The sequence below is a fragment of the Cervus canadensis genome, chromosome 31, assembly GCF_019320065.1.
Source record: "Cervus canadensis isolate Bull #8, Minnesota chromosome 31, ASM1932006v1, whole genome shotgun sequence".
In the NCBI taxonomy this organism is placed as follows: Eukaryota; Metazoa; Chordata; class Mammalia; order Artiodactyla; family Cervidae; genus Cervus; species Cervus canadensis.
Window position 1 is genome coordinate 18125769 of NC_057416.1, and position 18048 is coordinate 18143816.

The 18048-nt window shown below is 41.7% G+C and overlaps 1 protein-coding gene across 7 annotated transcripts in view; it reads left to right on the forward strand.

Moving 5' to 3' along the window:
- Positions 1 to 18048, forward strand: part of MTUS1 (microtubule associated scaffold protein 1) — a 181274-nt gene that overhangs the window by 159948 nt on the left and 3278 nt on the right. For all 7 annotated transcript variants that reach the window (XM_043454624.1, XM_043454623.1, XM_043454625.1 and 4 more), the window contains 5 exons: positions 11089 to 11303; positions 12850 to 12955; positions 14662 to 14735; positions 14881 to 14976; positions 16641 to 16757. In XM_043454624.1, coding sequence (XP_043310559.1) covers positions 11089 to 11303; positions 12850 to 12955; positions 14662 to 14735; positions 14881 to 14976; positions 16641 to 16757 — 608 coding nt within the window. The remainder of the gene's footprint in view (positions 1 to 11088; positions 11304 to 12849; positions 12956 to 14661; positions 14736 to 14880; positions 14977 to 16640; positions 16758 to 18048) is intronic.

Genomic DNA, 18048 nt, shown 5'->3' on the forward strand with positions numbered 1-18048 from the left:
ATGCCAAAACAGAATTCTTTTTTAAAAATTTATTTAATTGAAGGATAATTACTATATTGTGTTGGTTTCTGCCATACATCAACATGGATCAGCCATGAGTATACATATGTCTCCTCCCTCATGAGCCTCCCTCCCACCTTCCACCCCATCCCACTCCTTTAGATGGTTACAGGGCCCCAGTTTGAGTTCCCTGGGTTGACTGCAAATTCCCACTGGCTCTCTATTTTACATATGTTAGTGTATGGTTCCATGCTCCTCTCCATTCGTCCCATCCTCTCCTTCCTACCCGCCTCCCTGTGTCCATAAATCTGTTCCCTGTATCTGCATCTCCATTGCTACCCTGCAAATAGGTTCATCAGTACCATCTTTCTAGATTCTGTATATATGCGTTAATATACTCTCTTTCTGACTGACTTCACTCTGCATAGTAGGCTCTAGGTTCCTCCACCTCATTAGCATTGACTCAAATGCATTCCTTTTTATGGCCAAGTATTATTCCATTGTGTATATGTACCACAGCTTCTTTATCCACACATCTGCCAATAGACATCTAAGTTGCTTCCATGTCCTAGCTATTGTATATAGTGCTGCAGTGAACATTGGGGTACATGTGTCTTTTTAAATTTTGGTTTCCTGAGGGTATATGCCCAGTAGTGGGATTGTTGCATCATATGGTGGTTTTATTCCTTGTTTTTTAAGGAATCTCCATACTGTCTTCCATAATGGCTATAGCAATTTTCATTCCTACCAACCGTGCATGAGGGTTCCCTTTTCTCCACATTCTCTCCAGAATTTATTGTTTGTGGGTTTTTTTGATGGTGGCCATTCTGACAGATGGGAGGTTGTAGTTTTTGTAGTTTTGATTTGCATTTCTCTAAGAATGAGAGATCCAAAACAGAAATCTTTATCTCACTGAGTTGGTTGAAGATGGAGTGGATTCTGTCTCATACTTGGCTTGCTCTTTTTCTATCCACGTCTGTCTGTCCTAAACTTAGATTTGGTTGGCTGTCTCAGTAAATGAAACATTATGTCCTTTCACCTGTAACAATGCACAATATTTACCAAGCATGTCTGTTCTGAAAGCCTCTTGAGTCTTCTTCCTTGTCCTGGTCTTTTTCCTCACTTGTCCTTGTTTAGTTCTGATATGTCTGGTTTTTCCTGATTTAAATCATTTGTCTGGAACAGTGGTCCTCACACTTCACTGTGTAATGAAATAGGCCAGGTTAAAAAGCATATTCCCAGTTCTGACTTGGGTGACTTGGGATGGAGGAGTCTGTGATGATCATTCCAGTGACTTGATGCAAGTGCTCCCTGGACCACACTCTGACAGCGCTCTAGCTTCCAGGATGTTGTTTATTTAATGTAAAATATATGTAAGACTTAAGTGAGCACAGTAAGAGAATAATACCAGAGAGCGCCAACTGAACCGAGTTCATTCTCATACTTAGGCTTCTAAATAATTTGCGGATCAGTAACTTTGACCTGCCCCTTTGAACTTTGACCCCTGAAAATGAATCATCAGGGAGGACAGGCGGAATAGTATCGGACTCACCTTTTTATTGACATTTATGTTAACTTGTTCTTTTATTAGAATAAAAGAACCTTTATTCTTTTGATTGAAGTGTGATTTCCTTAAAGTCTTAACTCACTTGCCTCGGGCCTGAAGCTTGGAACACTTATGCTGGTTATATTCAGCCAGACTTTTGACTCAGATCCACTTTTCAAGTCTAAAATGTTTTGATTGGTGCATGGAATGTTTGCTGGTGTGATGATGAGAGCATCTGTTTTGCAGCGTGTTGTTGGCCAGTGAGTCAGTTGAAAAACAGCAGAGCCTTTTCAAACGTTTATTGGCAGGGAGAGCCTCAGGCTCCATGGAGGCCCAGCTGGCATCTCTCTACTAAGATCTATGACTGGGCCAGACCTTCATCCTGCATGCAAATCAGATTTCGTCAGGACTAATCAGTGTGGGGTGGGGGGAATACTGTTTGTTTGTTTTTTTTTTTTTTTTAATCTACCCTACCTTGCAGACCCTCTTGCTTCCACTAGAGAATTAAGCCCTTTTCCTCTAAGGTGTCCATTGTATGAATGAATGAACTTCTCTTTTAATGCATTTCAAGTTGAGAAAATAGCCACTGTGATCAGATTCCGTGTTCTGTGCTGCAGGACCTACATTGAAAAGGGCTGAGTGGATTGAGTTCTAGACCCAATCTTGCCACGTCCATTCCCTCTCTGCTCTAGCAGAGATTTCAGATAATGTCTGTGTTATTAACTCAAGACATGGTTATATTACCTGAAATAAGTGTGAAAGCGCTTGGTAAAAAATAAACTGAGTTTTAAAGGGAAGGTGGTATTATGTATGGGAGAATGGATTTGATGGTGCAGGCAGTTTGTGAAAGGACATTCGTAGTAAGTTGTGTGTGATTCGTGGAAGCCTTTTGAAATCAGTTCTTGTCAATTCATATCATTCCAAGAGCAATCTGAAAGCTCTTCTTAACTAATTTTGAAATTTAGAGACAGACCTTTGTCTCTCCCACATAGCTACCAGATATCTTAGTCTTGTGAAAAAGCAGTGCCTTTGGAGAGCAAAACCTGGGGCTTTCATGAGTAGATGATCTTTCTGCACAGTCTGTGAAGACTCACTCTACACATTAGAGCACTCCTTCACTCTGTCCTCACCAGACTCTAAGGTTAGCGGAGCAGGGGGTGTTTAGTACTGCCTGGCACATCAGGGAACCGATCTGCAGAAAACTGGACATGCTGGTTGTTGGTGGGGTAGGTCCTTGCCCTTCTGTAGTTTTGTGGGCACCAGCCTCTCCACTAAGTAGCATATTTCTTTTTTAAAAGGGCTGCTTGGTAATCTCCAATTTTAAGCAGATTAAACCCTAGTTTAAGAGAGTTACCATCATTGTCACTTGTCCTAGAAGGGTATCATGAGCAGATTTCCCTTCAAAGAATAATGCAATGAAATAATTGTGCTACTAGACAGAAGGCTGTGTCCCCATTGATGGTTCTGGGGCTGGGGTACAGGGAAGTAGGTTAAGATAAATGTTTCCCTTCTTTTTATACTCACATGGCAGTGTATTATACATTCTGTTCTACACCTTGTTTTCTGCTTGGCATTTCTTAAAGATCAGTACACAACAAACTTCTCAGTCCTTTTTTAAACAGCGGTGAAATTATTTTATTTTTTGAGAATTAGTCCATTATATTATAATTAATTAATTCAACCAATTTCTTCATGGTGGTCATTCGGTTATTTGTCATGTTTTGCTCTTATTAAAAAAATGCTCTAGTAAAGAGCCTCGTATGTCCCTCATTTTGTAGGTGTGGGAGTATGTCAGTAAAATAAATTCTTATTACTGAAATTTCTGGGTCAGAGGAATATGTAGAAAAAAATGTCAGACAAGCCCAAACTGAGGGACATTCTGTAAAATGCCTGACTCTTCAAACTTGTCAAGGTGATGAAAGGCAGGGAAAGACACATTCACAGACTGGAGAAGATGAAGGAGATGTGATGGGTAAATGCAGTGCGCTGTCTGGGGTTGGAGCTGTTATAGCCACGCTTTCCGGGAAAGAAACTCACTCAGAAGGACAATACAGATAGTGGAGTGCAGTTTATTACACCGGCAGGCCCAAGGCAGAGTCTCCTCTTAGCCAAGGACCCCGACCAGCATTTGTGAAAATCTTTTTATACCCAATGTGTACATGTCCAAACCCACCACCCCAAATCCCTTGAGGCTTACAAAGGAAGGGTAAACACAATCACAATAACCCCATCATTCACGTGTTATGTGTTCAACCAGTTAATAACTGATACGCCTGTGGTTACATTCGGATAGATACTGTCCGGAGGCAGGGGTGATTAGTGTCTGTTTTCTCTTAGGCGATGAGTAGCCTGGATGTGATATTCATGGTTCCCCTGTCCGGAGGGGGTCTTATTCTTCCATTGTCGTTCCCACAGGCCCTAAGCAGAGAGTTCAGAGTCCACTGGAGAGGCGGCCGAGCACAGTCAGCACGGACAGGCCTGAGATGGAGTCCAGGCCCTGTGAATTCCTTCTTCAGAGCCTGGAACAGAAAAAAAAGGACACAGCTTGGAGTTTAGTTAATAATCCTGTGCCAGTATTGGTTTCTTGTGTTAGTCACTCAGTCCTGTCTGACTCGTGGGACCCCACGGACTGTAGTCTGCCAGGCTCCTCTGTCCCTGGAATTCTCCAGGCAAGAATACTGGAGTGGGTTGCCCTTTCCTTCTCCAGGGGATCTTCCCAACCCAGGGGTGGAACCTGGGTCACCTGCACTGCAGGCAGATTTTTTACCATCTGAGCTACCAGGTTAGTTTTGACCAATGTCCTGTCATAATATATGACATCAGCATTAGGGGAAACTAGGAGAGAGGTCTCTGGGAACTATTCTATCTTTGCAGGTTCTCTGAACATCTGAAATTATTACACAAAAGGTCATTCTTAAAAATGGGGGTGTTAGTGGAAAAACCGGTAAAATCAGAATAAAGTCTGTAGCAGAATTAACAGTAATTGCTCCAGTGTTAAAACCTCACAGTTGATGAATGTCCCATATTTAATAAGATGGTAACATCTGGGGAAGTGAGGTGAGGGGTATACAGGAACTCTTGGTACTGTTTGTACCTTTTGTACCAATCTAAAATTATTCCACAGTTATAAGTTGTGTTTTTAAAAAAGCACGTCTGTCCTGAGAAGTGTGTGCTATTCAAGAGAGAAGTAGAAGGTGCCGGAAATAAAAGCAGGTGAGGTGGCCAGAGAGAGATCTGGAGGAGGCAGGAAAGGCTGGACCAAGCATCTCCTGTCCCTGCTGGGTGGGGCAGAGAAGGGAACTCGGCTCAGGGAAGGGGCGGCTGCCACAGCAGGCCTGCTGGAAGCATCTACAGAAGGTGCGGGCACACGGCCGGAGGGTGACGTCATCTCACTTTCCTGTTTGTTCTTTCTGTCATGGTATCTAGAGGGCATCGTTGAAACTGCGATCTTCCAAGTGACCTTACCTCCGCCCCAGTTTTCTTTTCCCTTTTTTTCTTTCATATTTTATGCCCTATTTAGATAAAATTACCTAAAAGCTGGGGAAATTCTATGGCATATAATGTCAAGAACAATCATGTAAGAAAGTGAACTTCTGAAGTGGGTGTGCACCCTATCCGTGGGGGTGTGGGGAAATGTGTTTCTGTCTATCTTCTTTGAATACTAGACAAGCTACTTTATAACTATCACATTCTGTCAAAGATCCCCCAAGAGTGTCTGTCTTTGAGGACTCTTCAAACCCATTTGAATTGGTGGACTTTTGCAACCAGCTAGTAATAGTAACATTTGTTGCATGCTTACTCTAGTTAGGCACCTGGCCAGGCACTCCCACATATGTTTTATTTAATTGTGCAGGGAACACATGAATATTATCTCCATCTTAAAAATAAGGAAACTCAGGCTTAGAAAGCTTAAGTGTTTTGCTCAAATCACACAGCAGCTAAGTGGTGTGGCTGAGATAAGTATTTTATTGTCATCTATTAAGACATCTTATTTGTGTTCCTGAGAATTAAAATATTTCCAGTTGTCTCAAGATGAAGCCTGCTGCTCAGATACAGAAACTAAGAAAACCTCTGTACCATTTCGAAAGAATACAAACAATTTAGGGCCATGGTTGTGTAATGTTTTTCTTTGTAAACAGTACATTCATTAGTCACCAAAGGGCAATTGGCCTCCATGAGATGGAAATAATACAAGCCTGACCCCTTCCTCTTAGATAAGGCCTCCAGGACCAGTTAGGTAACAGCTGGACTTCACCCCTCGGGGTAAATGGCTAAAGCACCACGATGAAACCAGCTCTGTTGTCAAAGGTATTTCTGGCATTGTGCCTTCTCTAGATGGCATCCAGATAATTGAAAAGGAAAGATTTCAAGCTTTTCACCATTTCTGAAATATTTTTCCCTTTCCCAGTTTTCCACATTTTAAACTGTCAGGGGAGTGTGTCTCTGTTTTTCCTGTCCTGTCATTGCCCTTGGGTTCTTCTCTGGCCTGGTTCATCTCAGGTTGAAAATGTCAACCTGTCAAATGTAATGTGGTGACATGTTCTAGGGCCCATCTTGTAAATGAGTCTGTTTCTGTGTTTCTTGATTCTGAAGAATTTGTATCTCCTTTTAATGAGTAGATTGCTGCAGGGGCGCTCTCATTTTACCAGCATGTGCATGATTTCTGTACAGGCAGTGGTCTCGTTGGTGCCCCATCATAGACATGCTTTTAAAACTCACCTAATAGAATAATTATAACAGCAAGGACAAAGTGTTAGTCACTCACTTGTGTCCGACTCTTTGTGACCCCATGGATTATAACCCACCAGGCTCCTGTGTCCATGGAATTCTCTAGACAGGAATACTGCAGTGGGTTGCTGGTCCCTTCTCCATTGGATCTTCCAGACCGAGGGATCAAACCCGGGTCTCCTGTGTTGCAGGCAGATTCTTTACCATCTGAGCCACCAGGGAAGGACAGAGGGACAACTTTGTACTATGTAGATTTTCTGTCCATGCAGTAACTTCATGAAGACAGTATCACCTAAATCTGTGCAAAAACTCCTTGCTTAGTCCCGATTCTAAGAGATTATGTTTGGTTTGGCTGTGTTGGGTGATTAATTGACTTACCATGAAAGGAAACCTGGAGAATGAGCAGGGAAGGGACAGACTGAGAACAGGAGAAAGAGCCCAGCGGGCCTAGGAATCACTTCCAACCTAAGTACAAGGAGAAGTGCAGGCCGGAAGCTGGAGACCCCCACTCCACCCCCCCCCCCAAGTGTGGGGCACCTAGAGGGGTCCTGAGAATCCTTGATGAAGTGTTGACATGCGTGTCCTTCAGAAAAGAAGTATCCCATGAGTCTTTATGCCAAACAAATGCTTCCCCAGGACCCCGGCCAGTTCACTCAATGCGGAGCCCTTCATGTGAGAGATGGCTTTATGAACCAGCTGTTCCCCACAGCTGCAGGCTGACGTCACCACCCGGGGCCGGGCCTGCCCTAACCCTGCTCCCCCGGCTGTTTTCTTCCACTTTCCCCTTCCTTCCCTCCTGTCCTCTTTCAGCTCACACACACAGGCCAACAAAGTCAAACACTATTTAAGCTTCTTTTTTTTTTTTTTAAAGAGGAAACACCCTGTTCAGCCACCAATGTGAGATTTCCATCTATTTTATTTTCAAGTCAAACATGCAGACTGACAGTCGTTTGGTGACAAGCAGATGTGTTGAGATCCAGCAGGTGTTACTGTTAACTTCCCCACAGAAGCTCTTCTAGTTTTTGGTCCATGTAGACATTTTATCTCAGATACAAGCATTCAGATGAGCTAGAATTTTTGTTTTTTGTTTTCTTTTGTATTTTGCTGACACATGAAATCCCAAGGGAATTAAGTCAAAAGGTTGTGTGAAATCAAGAGTTCTCTGCCTAGAAAAGCTATTCTTGATGCCTTTGTTGACAGCTTGCAGCATAGTTTTCTATCTCCTACTTTCATGTGAAGAACGTGGAATTCACCCAAGGAGGCTTGTGGCTCTATAATTTGATTTGTATGATTTTGGAAAGGCAGCAGAAGTGAATATTGGGTTGGCCAGAAAGTTTGTGTTGGTTTTTCCATAAGATCTTACCAAAAACCCAAATGAACTTTTTGGCCAACTCAACTTTTACTTCTTTGGCTGACATTTGTCTCCCTGAATCACTTCTTTGTCCTTTGATGATTAGTGATCTGAGGAGGGTGTTTTGTAGCAATCAGCATGACTGTTATCTTTTAGTGAATTCTTTTAAAGAAAAAAAACAACTTCCCAAATTTAGTCCCAAGGCTGGAGTTGTCAGTGAAGTCAATGGTCTATATAGTCTGATCTCCATCTACCTTTTTGACTCTTCTCTCCAACTTTTCTGCCTCGAGATGTTCTAGTTCCCACGGGGCACTATGCGGCGCCTCATCATTGCTCACGGTGGAATACGTGTTCACCCTTAATATCAGTTAGTAGTTCTCACTTTGTTTTTGTAGTCGTGTTAGTTCCTTTCCCCTTCAGTAAATATTTGTGGGCTTACTTGAATTTTAAGGGTTCTCCTTAGCAGACAGTTTGCTTGTCATTGAAAGGTTCCCTAGTGGCCCATTGGTAAAGAACCCACCTGCCAATGCAGGAGATGCAAGAGACATGGGTTTGATCTCTGAGTCGGGAAGATTCCCAGGAGGAAATGACAACCCACTCCACTATTCTTGCCTGGAAAATTCCATGAACAGAGGAACCTGGTGAGCTACAGTCCATGGGGTTGCAAACGGTCAGACAGGACCGAGAACACACACACCCACGTCATTATTTCAGTATGACTTATTTTACCTCTGGAGGAATACTGATGTGGGACAAGGGCTGGAATTTCTACTGCCATGTGGCATATTCCCAAGAAAACAAGTCTACATGATTATCCAAAATTCATCCCAGGAGCCAGCCAATTTCCCTTTACTTAGGTAGAATAATCATTGATGTAAATCTCCTTTTCTCTGTGAAATAATCCTTTTCCTTCCACTACTCCAGAAATACATATTTCTTACCAAAATAGGGGTAAGGATTACTTTATAACAGACTTACCAGTACCCATTTTGTATGAGTCCATGGGCACTCTAGCATGTGAAGAATGTACGTCCTCCTTACAGGTACGGTAGCACACCTTTCCCCTAGTAGGTAAAGGAAGGCTGGACAAGTCCAAAGTCAAACTTCCCGCGAAATGATTTTTTTAACTTTTTATTGGAGTAGAGTTGACTTATAATGTTGCGTTAGTTTCAGCTGTACCAGTGATACATACATCCATGCTTTTTTAGATTCATTGCCCATACAAGTCATTGTGTTGAGTAGAGTTCCCTGTGCTATACAGTAGGTTCTCACTAGTTGCCTGTTTATACAGTAGTGTATATGTGTTAATCCCAATCTCCAAATGGGTCTCCTTTCCTCCAAGTAACCAAAAATCTGTTTTCTATATCTATGCTTCTACTTCTAGTTTGTAAATATCTGTACCCCTCCTTTTTTTTAGATTCCACATATAAGTGATATTACATGATATTTGTCTTTCTGTGTCTGACTTCACTTAGTATGACAATGTCTAGGTCCATCCATGTTGCTGCAAATGGTTTTGTTCTTTTTAACTGCTGAGTAATATTCCATTGTATATATGTACCACATCTTCTTTATCCACTCCTCTGTCAGAGGATACTTAGGCTGCTTCTACGTGTTGGGTACTGTAAATAGTGCTGCTGTGAACGCTGGGGTGCGTGTATCTTTTTGAATTATGGTTTTCCCTGGGTATATTTTGGGTCATATGATAGTAATATTTTTAGGTTCTTTTATTTTTTTAAGAAATGTCCATGCTGTTCTCTATGGTGGTTGTACCATTTTACATTCTCACCAACAGTGTAGGAGGATCCCTTTTCTCCACACCCTCTAGGGCATTTACTGTCTGCAGATTTTTTTGATGATGGCCATTCTGACTGGTGTGAGGTGATACCTCATGAAAAACTAAGATCATGGTATCTAGTCCCATCACTTCATGGCAAATAGATGGGGAAACAATGGAAACAGATTTTATTTTCGGGGGCTCCAAAATCACTGCAGATGATGACTGCAGCCATAAAATTAAAAGACGATTGCTCCTTGGAAGAAAAGCTATGACCAACCTAGACAGCATATTAAAAAGCAGAGACATTACTTTTCCAACAAAGGTCCATCTAGTCAAAGCTATGGTTTTTCCAGTAGTCATGCATGGATGTGAGAGTTGGACTATGAAGAAAGCTGAGTGCCGAAAAATTCATGCTTTTGAACCGTGGTGTTGGAGAAGACTCTTGAGAGTCTCTTGGACTGCAAGGAGATCCAACCAGTCCTAAAGGAGATCAGTCCTGGGTGTTCATTGGAAGGACTGATGCTGAAGCTGAAACTCCAATACTTTGGCCACCTGATGTGAAGTGGTGACTCATTTGAAAAGACCCTGATGTTGGGAGGGGTTGGGGGCAGGAGGAGAAGGGGACGACAGAGGATGAGATGGTTGGATGGCATCACTCACCCAATGGACATGAGTTTGAGTAAGTTCCAGGAGTTGGTGATGGACAGGGAAGCCTGGTGTGCTACAGTCGATGGGGTCTCAAAGAGTTGGACACGACTGAGCAACTGAACTGAACTGAATAATTAGTGATGTTGAGCATCTTTTCATGTGTTTGTTGGCCATCGGTATGTTTTCTTTGGAGAAATGTCTATTTGACTCTTCTGCCTATGTTTTGATTGGGTTCATTTGATATTGAACTGCATGAGCTGTTTGTATATTTTTGAGATTAATCCCTTATTAGTTGCTTTGTTTGCAAATGTTTTCTCCCATTTCTTTCAGGATTTATTATAGTGTGTGTGGGTATTTATTCACGTGAAAGTTCTGCAAGGTATTGTTAATAATTCTGTTCTGGGTGGTGGTAGTGAAAGGTTAGGCTGGTCTGATTTTAAATTACGTGTATCAAATTTCTTTGCCTTTTAAAAATGTTAACCTTTCAATTTATTCACATAGTAGTGTAGCTTTTCAGTGTGTTTTCCCTAAAGTTTTTATGTTCTGGTGGTTTGTGTTCCATATAATCTAATATTTTGTTTTTCTTACTGTGTTTTTGAAGTCATGAGTCTACATTGGCTCCAATCATGTGCAAGCTTCAAGTCTGTTTCTCCTTTGTGGTCTTGCCTTCTCTGTTCCTTCTCTGTCTCAGCTGCCCGCCCAGGGGCCGGCCTGCCTCAGACACCTCAGCCAATCAGAGCCTCTCCTCCTGGAGGCCCCTGCACTGATTGGTCAGCACCTGGGAACCTGGCTCTGCCCAGGACTTCTCTTTCTGCTTGATGGACAGCTGGGCCTTTGCTGCCAGAGACCATGTCCTCTCCTTCCCTTTTACCCTTCTCTCCTGCACGGTTATGAGAATCTGGTCCCAAGAGAATGAACACTGGGAGCCCCGTGTTTACGCCCTCCGAGTCATCACAGCTGTGTGTGAGTGTTACGGATGTAGCCAGTTAGCAGGCTGAGTGTCATCTTCTCTTTCCTTTTTCCATCTCTTTTCAGTCACTGTTTCAACCACCTGTGAGAAGTTAGAAAAAGCCAGGAATGAGTTGCAAATAGCTTATGAAGGATTTGTCCAGAAGCTAAACCTGCAGCACCAGACTGATCTAACAGAGCTGGAGAATCGGCTTAAAGAATTTTACACCGGGGAATGTGAAAAGCTTCAGAACATCTACATCGAAGAAGCAGAGAAATACAAAACTCAATTGCAGGAGCAGGTCTGTACTTTTAGAACCTGAGCATGTGCTCAGCCATTGCTGTTAATTTCGATTCTAACTGTTGTCTGATGAGGGTCTTCCTACGATGACCTTCTCTTTGTTGGATGTCCCTTGATGAATTTCATTATAATTTAAATAAATGAAACAATTTTTAAAGTAAATTTTTATGATCAAAGCAATGTATGTATGTTGAGTGAAAGATTGAAAGAAAAAAAGATAAAATTTAAGCAACCCTTTAAAATTTTTTTTAATTGAAGTATAGCTGTATAAGATTATATACGTTACAGGATTACAATATAGTGATTCACAATTTTTAAAGGTTGAAAGAGAAAGTTAGTCACTTAGTCATGTTTGACTCTTTGTGACCCCATGGATTGTAGCCCACCAGGCTCCTCTATCCATGGGATTCTCCAGGCAAGAATACTGGAGTGGATGGCCATTCCCTTCTCCAGACGATTCTCCTGACCCAGGGCTCGAACCCAGATCTCCTGCATTGCAGGCAGATTCCTTACCATATAAGCTACAAGGAAGTCCATACTCCTGTTACAGTTATTATAAAATACTGGCTATACAGAAAGAGTCACAAAAGTAGACAACAAACTTACTGATACCAAGAGGGGTGGGAGAAGGAGGTTTGGATGAATTGGAAGATTGGGATTCACAAGTTTTAAAGATTGTAACTGTATTTATAGTTATTATAAAACAGTGACTGCATTCCCCATGTTGTATAATATATCCTTGCAGCTTATCTTATACCTAATAGTTTGTGCCTCTTATTTCCCTGCTCCTATATTACCTTTCTCCCTCCCCTCTCCCCACTGGTTACCACTAGTTTGTTTCCCATATCTGTGAGTCTATTTCTTTTTTGTTAAAGTCCCTAGTTTACTGTAATTTTTAGATTCCACATGTAAGTGATATATATAGTATTTGTCTTTATTTCACTTAGAATAACACCTTCCAAGGCCATCCATGTTGCTGCAAATGAAAAATTTCATTCTTTAATGCCTCCATGGTATTGCATTGTTTGTGCGTATATATACACACACACATGTACATATACATACATACATATATATACACACACCCCACATCTTGATCTATTCATCTGTTGATGGACATTTTGGTTGCTCTCATATCTTCACATTTATAAATAATGCTGCTATGAACATTGGGGTGCATGTATCTTTTCAAATTAATGTTTTTGGGGTTTTTTTTCAGGTATATTTTAAAAAATAAAATAAAACATCCCTTTATCCTACTACATGGAAAGAATCCCTTTGTAAGCATTCTGGTACTGCTGAAACATTGGTTTGCATTTCTTCTTTGATAACTTGTGTTTTTCACTTCATAGTACATCCTAAACCTCTCTTTAATTTCCTTGCTTCCTCTTAAAATCAAGTTTTCATTTCAGCTTTACATGTGCCTGGTAGCCCTTTAGACTTGAATGCAAGTTACTGTGTCACATCTCCTAATGCTGCCGCCTATTATTCATTCACCTTAGGACTTGATTTTATGGGTAAACTGTTGTTTTGGTTTTTTCTTACAGTTTGACAACTTAAATGCTACCCACGAAACCTCTAAGTTGAAAATCGAAGCAAGCCACTCCGAGAAAATAGAATTGCTAAAGAAGGCCTATGAAACCTCCCTTTCAGGCAAGAATACTTTTTCTCTATTGAAATTGAATAAGAGCTCACGGAACAGCGTGCTGTGTTTCCACACAGAAATGATTCATAACTTCCCCTCCAGAGAATGCACCGAGGTGTTCAGTTTTGGAGGGTTTCTTGGTTTCTTTTTGCATTGTTTATTGGAAGTGGTACATGCCCTTTCCCCTAAGGAGGCAGATAAGAGTTTTTTGTTTTTTATAAATGCCAGTCTTTTAGGAAAGAGAGTGAACTTTTAAGGAACTTTATGGCCTTTTTGGTAGTAGCTGTGCTTAAACACTTCAGATCCTAGGAAGGATCTGTGAGTTTGCATCCTGCCCGCAGTGAAGGGACCACACCAGGCACTTCTGCACGCCAGGACTGTTGGGAAAGGTAGATGGCACTTGTTTGGATAAAAAAATAATTTATTTCATCATGATTAGAAGAGGCGAAGTAAAAGGAAAAGAATACACACCGAGGAAACCAGAACTGAAAGAGACACCGTGTACCCCAATGTTCATCACAGCACTGTTTACAATAGCCAGGACATGGAAGCAACCTAGATGTCCACCAGCAAATGAACAGATAAGAAAGCTGTGGTACATATACACAATGGAATATCACTCAGCCATTAAAAAGAATACATTTGAATCAGTTCTAATGAGGTGGATGAAACTGGGGCCTATTATACAGACTGAAGTAAGCCAGAAAGAAAAACACCAATACAGTATATTAATGCATATATATGGAATTTAGAAAGATGGTAATGATAACCCTATATGCGAGACAGCAAAAGAGACACAGATGTATAGAACAGTCTTTTGGACTCTGTGGAAGAAGGCAAGGGTGGGATGATCTGAGAGAATAGCATTGAAACATGTATATTATCATATGTGAAACAGATCACCAGTCCAGGTTCAATGCATGAGACAGGGTGCTCAGGGCTGGTGCACTGGGATGACCCAGAGGGATGGGATGGGGAGGGAGGTGGGAGGGAGAGTCAGGATGGGGGGAACACATGTACACCCATGGCTGATTCATGTCAATGTATGGCAAAACCACTACAATATTGTAAAGTAATTAGCCTCCAATTAAATATATTAAAAAAGAAATTATCAAAACCAAAAAAAGAAAAGAATAAGAAGCCATTTTTTTTTAATAGAACATAAGTGCCCATGTAGCTGAAGCTCTTGCACTGAACCTGTTGCATCTACAGAGAAACATCTGGACATGCAGTGAGAACTGGCCCTGTGAGCTTTGTCAGGGCTTTCTCACCAGAAAAACAGATGTGTTATGTGAGGTCAGCGATGAGAACATGTGGAGTGACTGGCCCAGGGTAGATGTTAGTGAACACTGGTTTTCTTCCTTTCTGTTGGAGATGGGTTTACTTTGAGGCTTCTGTTTGGTTCGTGAAGAGCAATTAGAACAGAGCACAGAGACTCAGCCCAGGAATCTGAGGGCATGCTCTATGTTCCCTGAGCTCTTCTGGCCTCTCTGAGCCTCTATGTCCTCATCCATAAAATCGGAATTAGCTGCCCTACTCACCTCATGGGCTAATTTGAGACCAAGTAGCTTAATTTATAAAAAAAGTACCATACAAATGTAAACTAACATAGGTACAGTGCCTCATAGTCAACTCTTGTATCCATGTGCTTTAACGAATGTAGACTACAGTGATCTCATAGGGTGTTATTGACTCAAAACTCACTTCTTTCCAGAAATCAAGAAAAGCCATGAAATGGAAAAGAAATCCCTCGAGGACCTGCTTTATGAGAAGCAGGAGTCACTAGAGGTAGGTAAATCTCGATCTCTAGCACAACACACCCAATCATCATCCTTGAGGCCTGTGTGGTTTCGGTATGTTTCTGTGCACATTTGCCGTGTTTCTGGTGCCAGCCTGTTAACTCATGTTCCACATTTCATTGCTTGTGTTTCAGAAACAAATCAGTGATCTGAAGAGTGAAAATGATGCTTTAAATGAAAAGTTGAAATCAGAAGAACAGAAAAGAATATCAAGAGAGAAAGCAAATTTAGTAAGTCGTGTATGCTCTCCCATCACTGTTGAATTTTCCTTCTGTTCAACTGTCTCTCAGAATCAAATAAGTATTCAGCAGCTAGAGAAACAGTATGGGTTTGGAGTCCTTTTCATAGCCTGCAGTATGCTTTTTCAACTGTATATAGTGGCTTCTTTGGTTACTAGTGGTTCTTTTTTTTTTTAATTCTAAAAACTGACATGACAGATGAAATCCGATATATTGCTAATGATCTATGCTAATACCTACAGGAAGATAGGAAAAGCCTCAATTAGGGTCAGAGTTTTTTATGTGAAGACTTCACTTTTTAAAAAAATTAACTTGCTATATTGGGATATAATTTATATACCACAATAGTCATTCTTTAAAAAAAAAAAAAAGAAGACAGATCAGCAGTTCACAAGTTGTGCCTTGGTCACAGGATCTAATTCCATTTTTATCACCCCCCAAAAAAAAGAAACCCTGCAGCTATTAAGTCCTCCTCCTCCCCCACCCCCCCAAAACAAACAAACAAACCCAAACTCCCCAGCCCTCCAGTATCACCAGTCTCCTTTCCGTCTCTATGGATGAGCCTGCTCTGGATATTTCACTGACATGGAATCATGCTACATGTGGCTTTCTGTGTCTGGCCTCTTTTCCTTGGCTTTTGTTTTCAAGGTCCGTGCATAGTGTAACAGAAATTTCATTCCTTTTGATGGCTGAACAATATTTCACTGTATGGATAATCCTCACTTTTGAAAAACATGAATTTCTCTGGTAAACTTTACTTTCTCTCCCAACTTTTTTGGGGTCCCTCAGTGAGCTCTGTAAAGTGGTCCCCACGGGCACCTTCCCTGATTCCCCATAAGGGTTGCCCCAGAGCGTTAACTACTGTCCAGAAGGAAAGTTTTGATGATCGACACACCGTCACTATGGACTCTTGTCTGAGGAATTCCCTCACTGAACATCTGATCAAAGGCCTGTGCGCTGTTAACTTGTATCATAGGTTAACTTGTATTCAAGGTTCACTTGAATTTCCGTGATTAAGGCCAAGGAATCATGGAATCCACCCTGGTGGTATGCTCTCACAGGCTGTTCTTCCTTACGTAGGGTTTATCTGGGATGGAATTTTCACAGTGCATGTATCCTATGCCATGTAGGTGCTGGGTGTCACTCACTGATGGGGCATTATTCTGCCCTAGAAGGACAGCCAGGTCAACACATGCTCATCATGGCAAACATCCGAAAGACTCGGGATGTGACTGCCATTTCTGTTGTTTGCCAGAGAGCCCTATAAACACACTGCCCCCATATTCCCCCTCAGTCACTGACTTAGGTTAGAGCGAGCTATCGTTCCCTGTTCTCCCTCCAAACATACTCTGCAGTCAGAGTTCTGTTTTGTATTGTAAGCTGTGGCTTTCCTCTTACTTCCATAACATATTACGTTACTGATGAGTGAGTGAGAATGTTTTCAAATGTGGAATGTGTTACATCGTTTTTAAGACCAAAGACTTTGAGATGGAAGCCATCTTAACCCTTCTTTTCACCTGTAAGAGAAGGTCAGTGTCTCTTGCCACTTGTTTAAATTTCTAAATCTGATCAAAGCCATCTTTGTATTAAGAACGTGAACCATGCGGTTGTGTTCAGTGATCAGTCAGAGCCATGTCCTGCTGCGTCTTTTCCAGAAAAACCCTCAGATCATGTATCTAGAGCAAGAGTTAGAAAGCCTGAAAGCCGTGCTGGAGATCAAGAATGAGAAACTGCGCCAACAGGACGTCAAGTTAATGAAGATGGAGAAGCTGGTAAGTTTCGTTCAGAGCCTCGCGGAGCGGGGTAATACCTGAGGCCTCTGAACTAGATCTGTGGGGTTGCCTTCGTGGCTAGAGATGTTTGGAAACATAGGAAAGGAAAAAGAGGTTACGTTTTCTCTTCTACGTTAACTTAAGGCTTATTCGTTGCTGCCTTCTGCAACAGTTTTTTGGATTTCCCCCCCACCCCCCACCAAGGAACATGCAGAGGAGCATTCAGTGTTTTGAAAAATAACAACAAAGGTCATTCATATCCATGGTCTGGGGATAGCCACCTGCATAAAAAGGATGTTTAAATAATGTAAAAGTGGTTATTTAATATACTACCACCTCTAGGGCTTTGTTATGCTCAAATCAGTTGGGTGCTTAATCCCCTCAGAGCAATTCAATCTTGCTAAATATCTCAATTCTTCATCTTGCTTCATGGGAATTAGACTGTTATAAAATTAACCTGGTTGGACAAGTAGACAGTGCTATGAAAAACAAGAATAAAGTTTAGTTTGTGGCCTCCAGGACAGACAACTGACGTCAGCATGTGGGGAGTCCATCCAGGGCTTTGTGGGAGGTTGTCCCTTCTCCCTCTAACTGTAGGTGACTCAGTGTTGAGGAGGTGCCTCCGTCAAACCCAAACCAGCCCTGGACGGTAGGAAGCATGGAAGTCACTCATTATTCATTATTTCATTTGTTTGTTTTTGCTGTTTGGTTTTCTTCTAGAGACTATTACCTATCAAGGGAGGTAAGAGCTAACCCCCCTGTGGACACATGGATGCTCTGAGTGACCAGGAAAGTTTGTTTTTGTAGAGGAAGGAGAGAGCTCATGGTCTCTAATGGCCCCAACCTGGTATTCACCAGCTTCTGCCAGAGGGACAGACCTCCCTGTTCTATCAGGTCTCATGCCTGCCACTGTGGCCATCAGCCCTGACTCAGATAATCCTGTCAATAACCTGTTGTTCCCTATGCTGCCACTCACATATCAAAACTTTTCAAGCCATTATGTGCAGTAAGAACAGACTCTGCTGTAAAGTTACTCATCCATCTTAATTTTCATTGATCCACAAGTATTTCTGTCCGTTGCCATGCCCAGGAAGTATTGGTCGGCTTGGCATGGTGTATATGCAGAAGGAGGGGTTGATATGATGACAGATAAGCCCACTGTTACCTTGTTTATTTGTAACCTCCATGCCTTTTGTCAAAAATAAGACACTTAGAAAGCAAAGAGGCTTTCTCCATTAAAAAAAAGAAAAAAACTATCCCTGCTGATCATTAGCTCTGAGAGCTGTTTTCC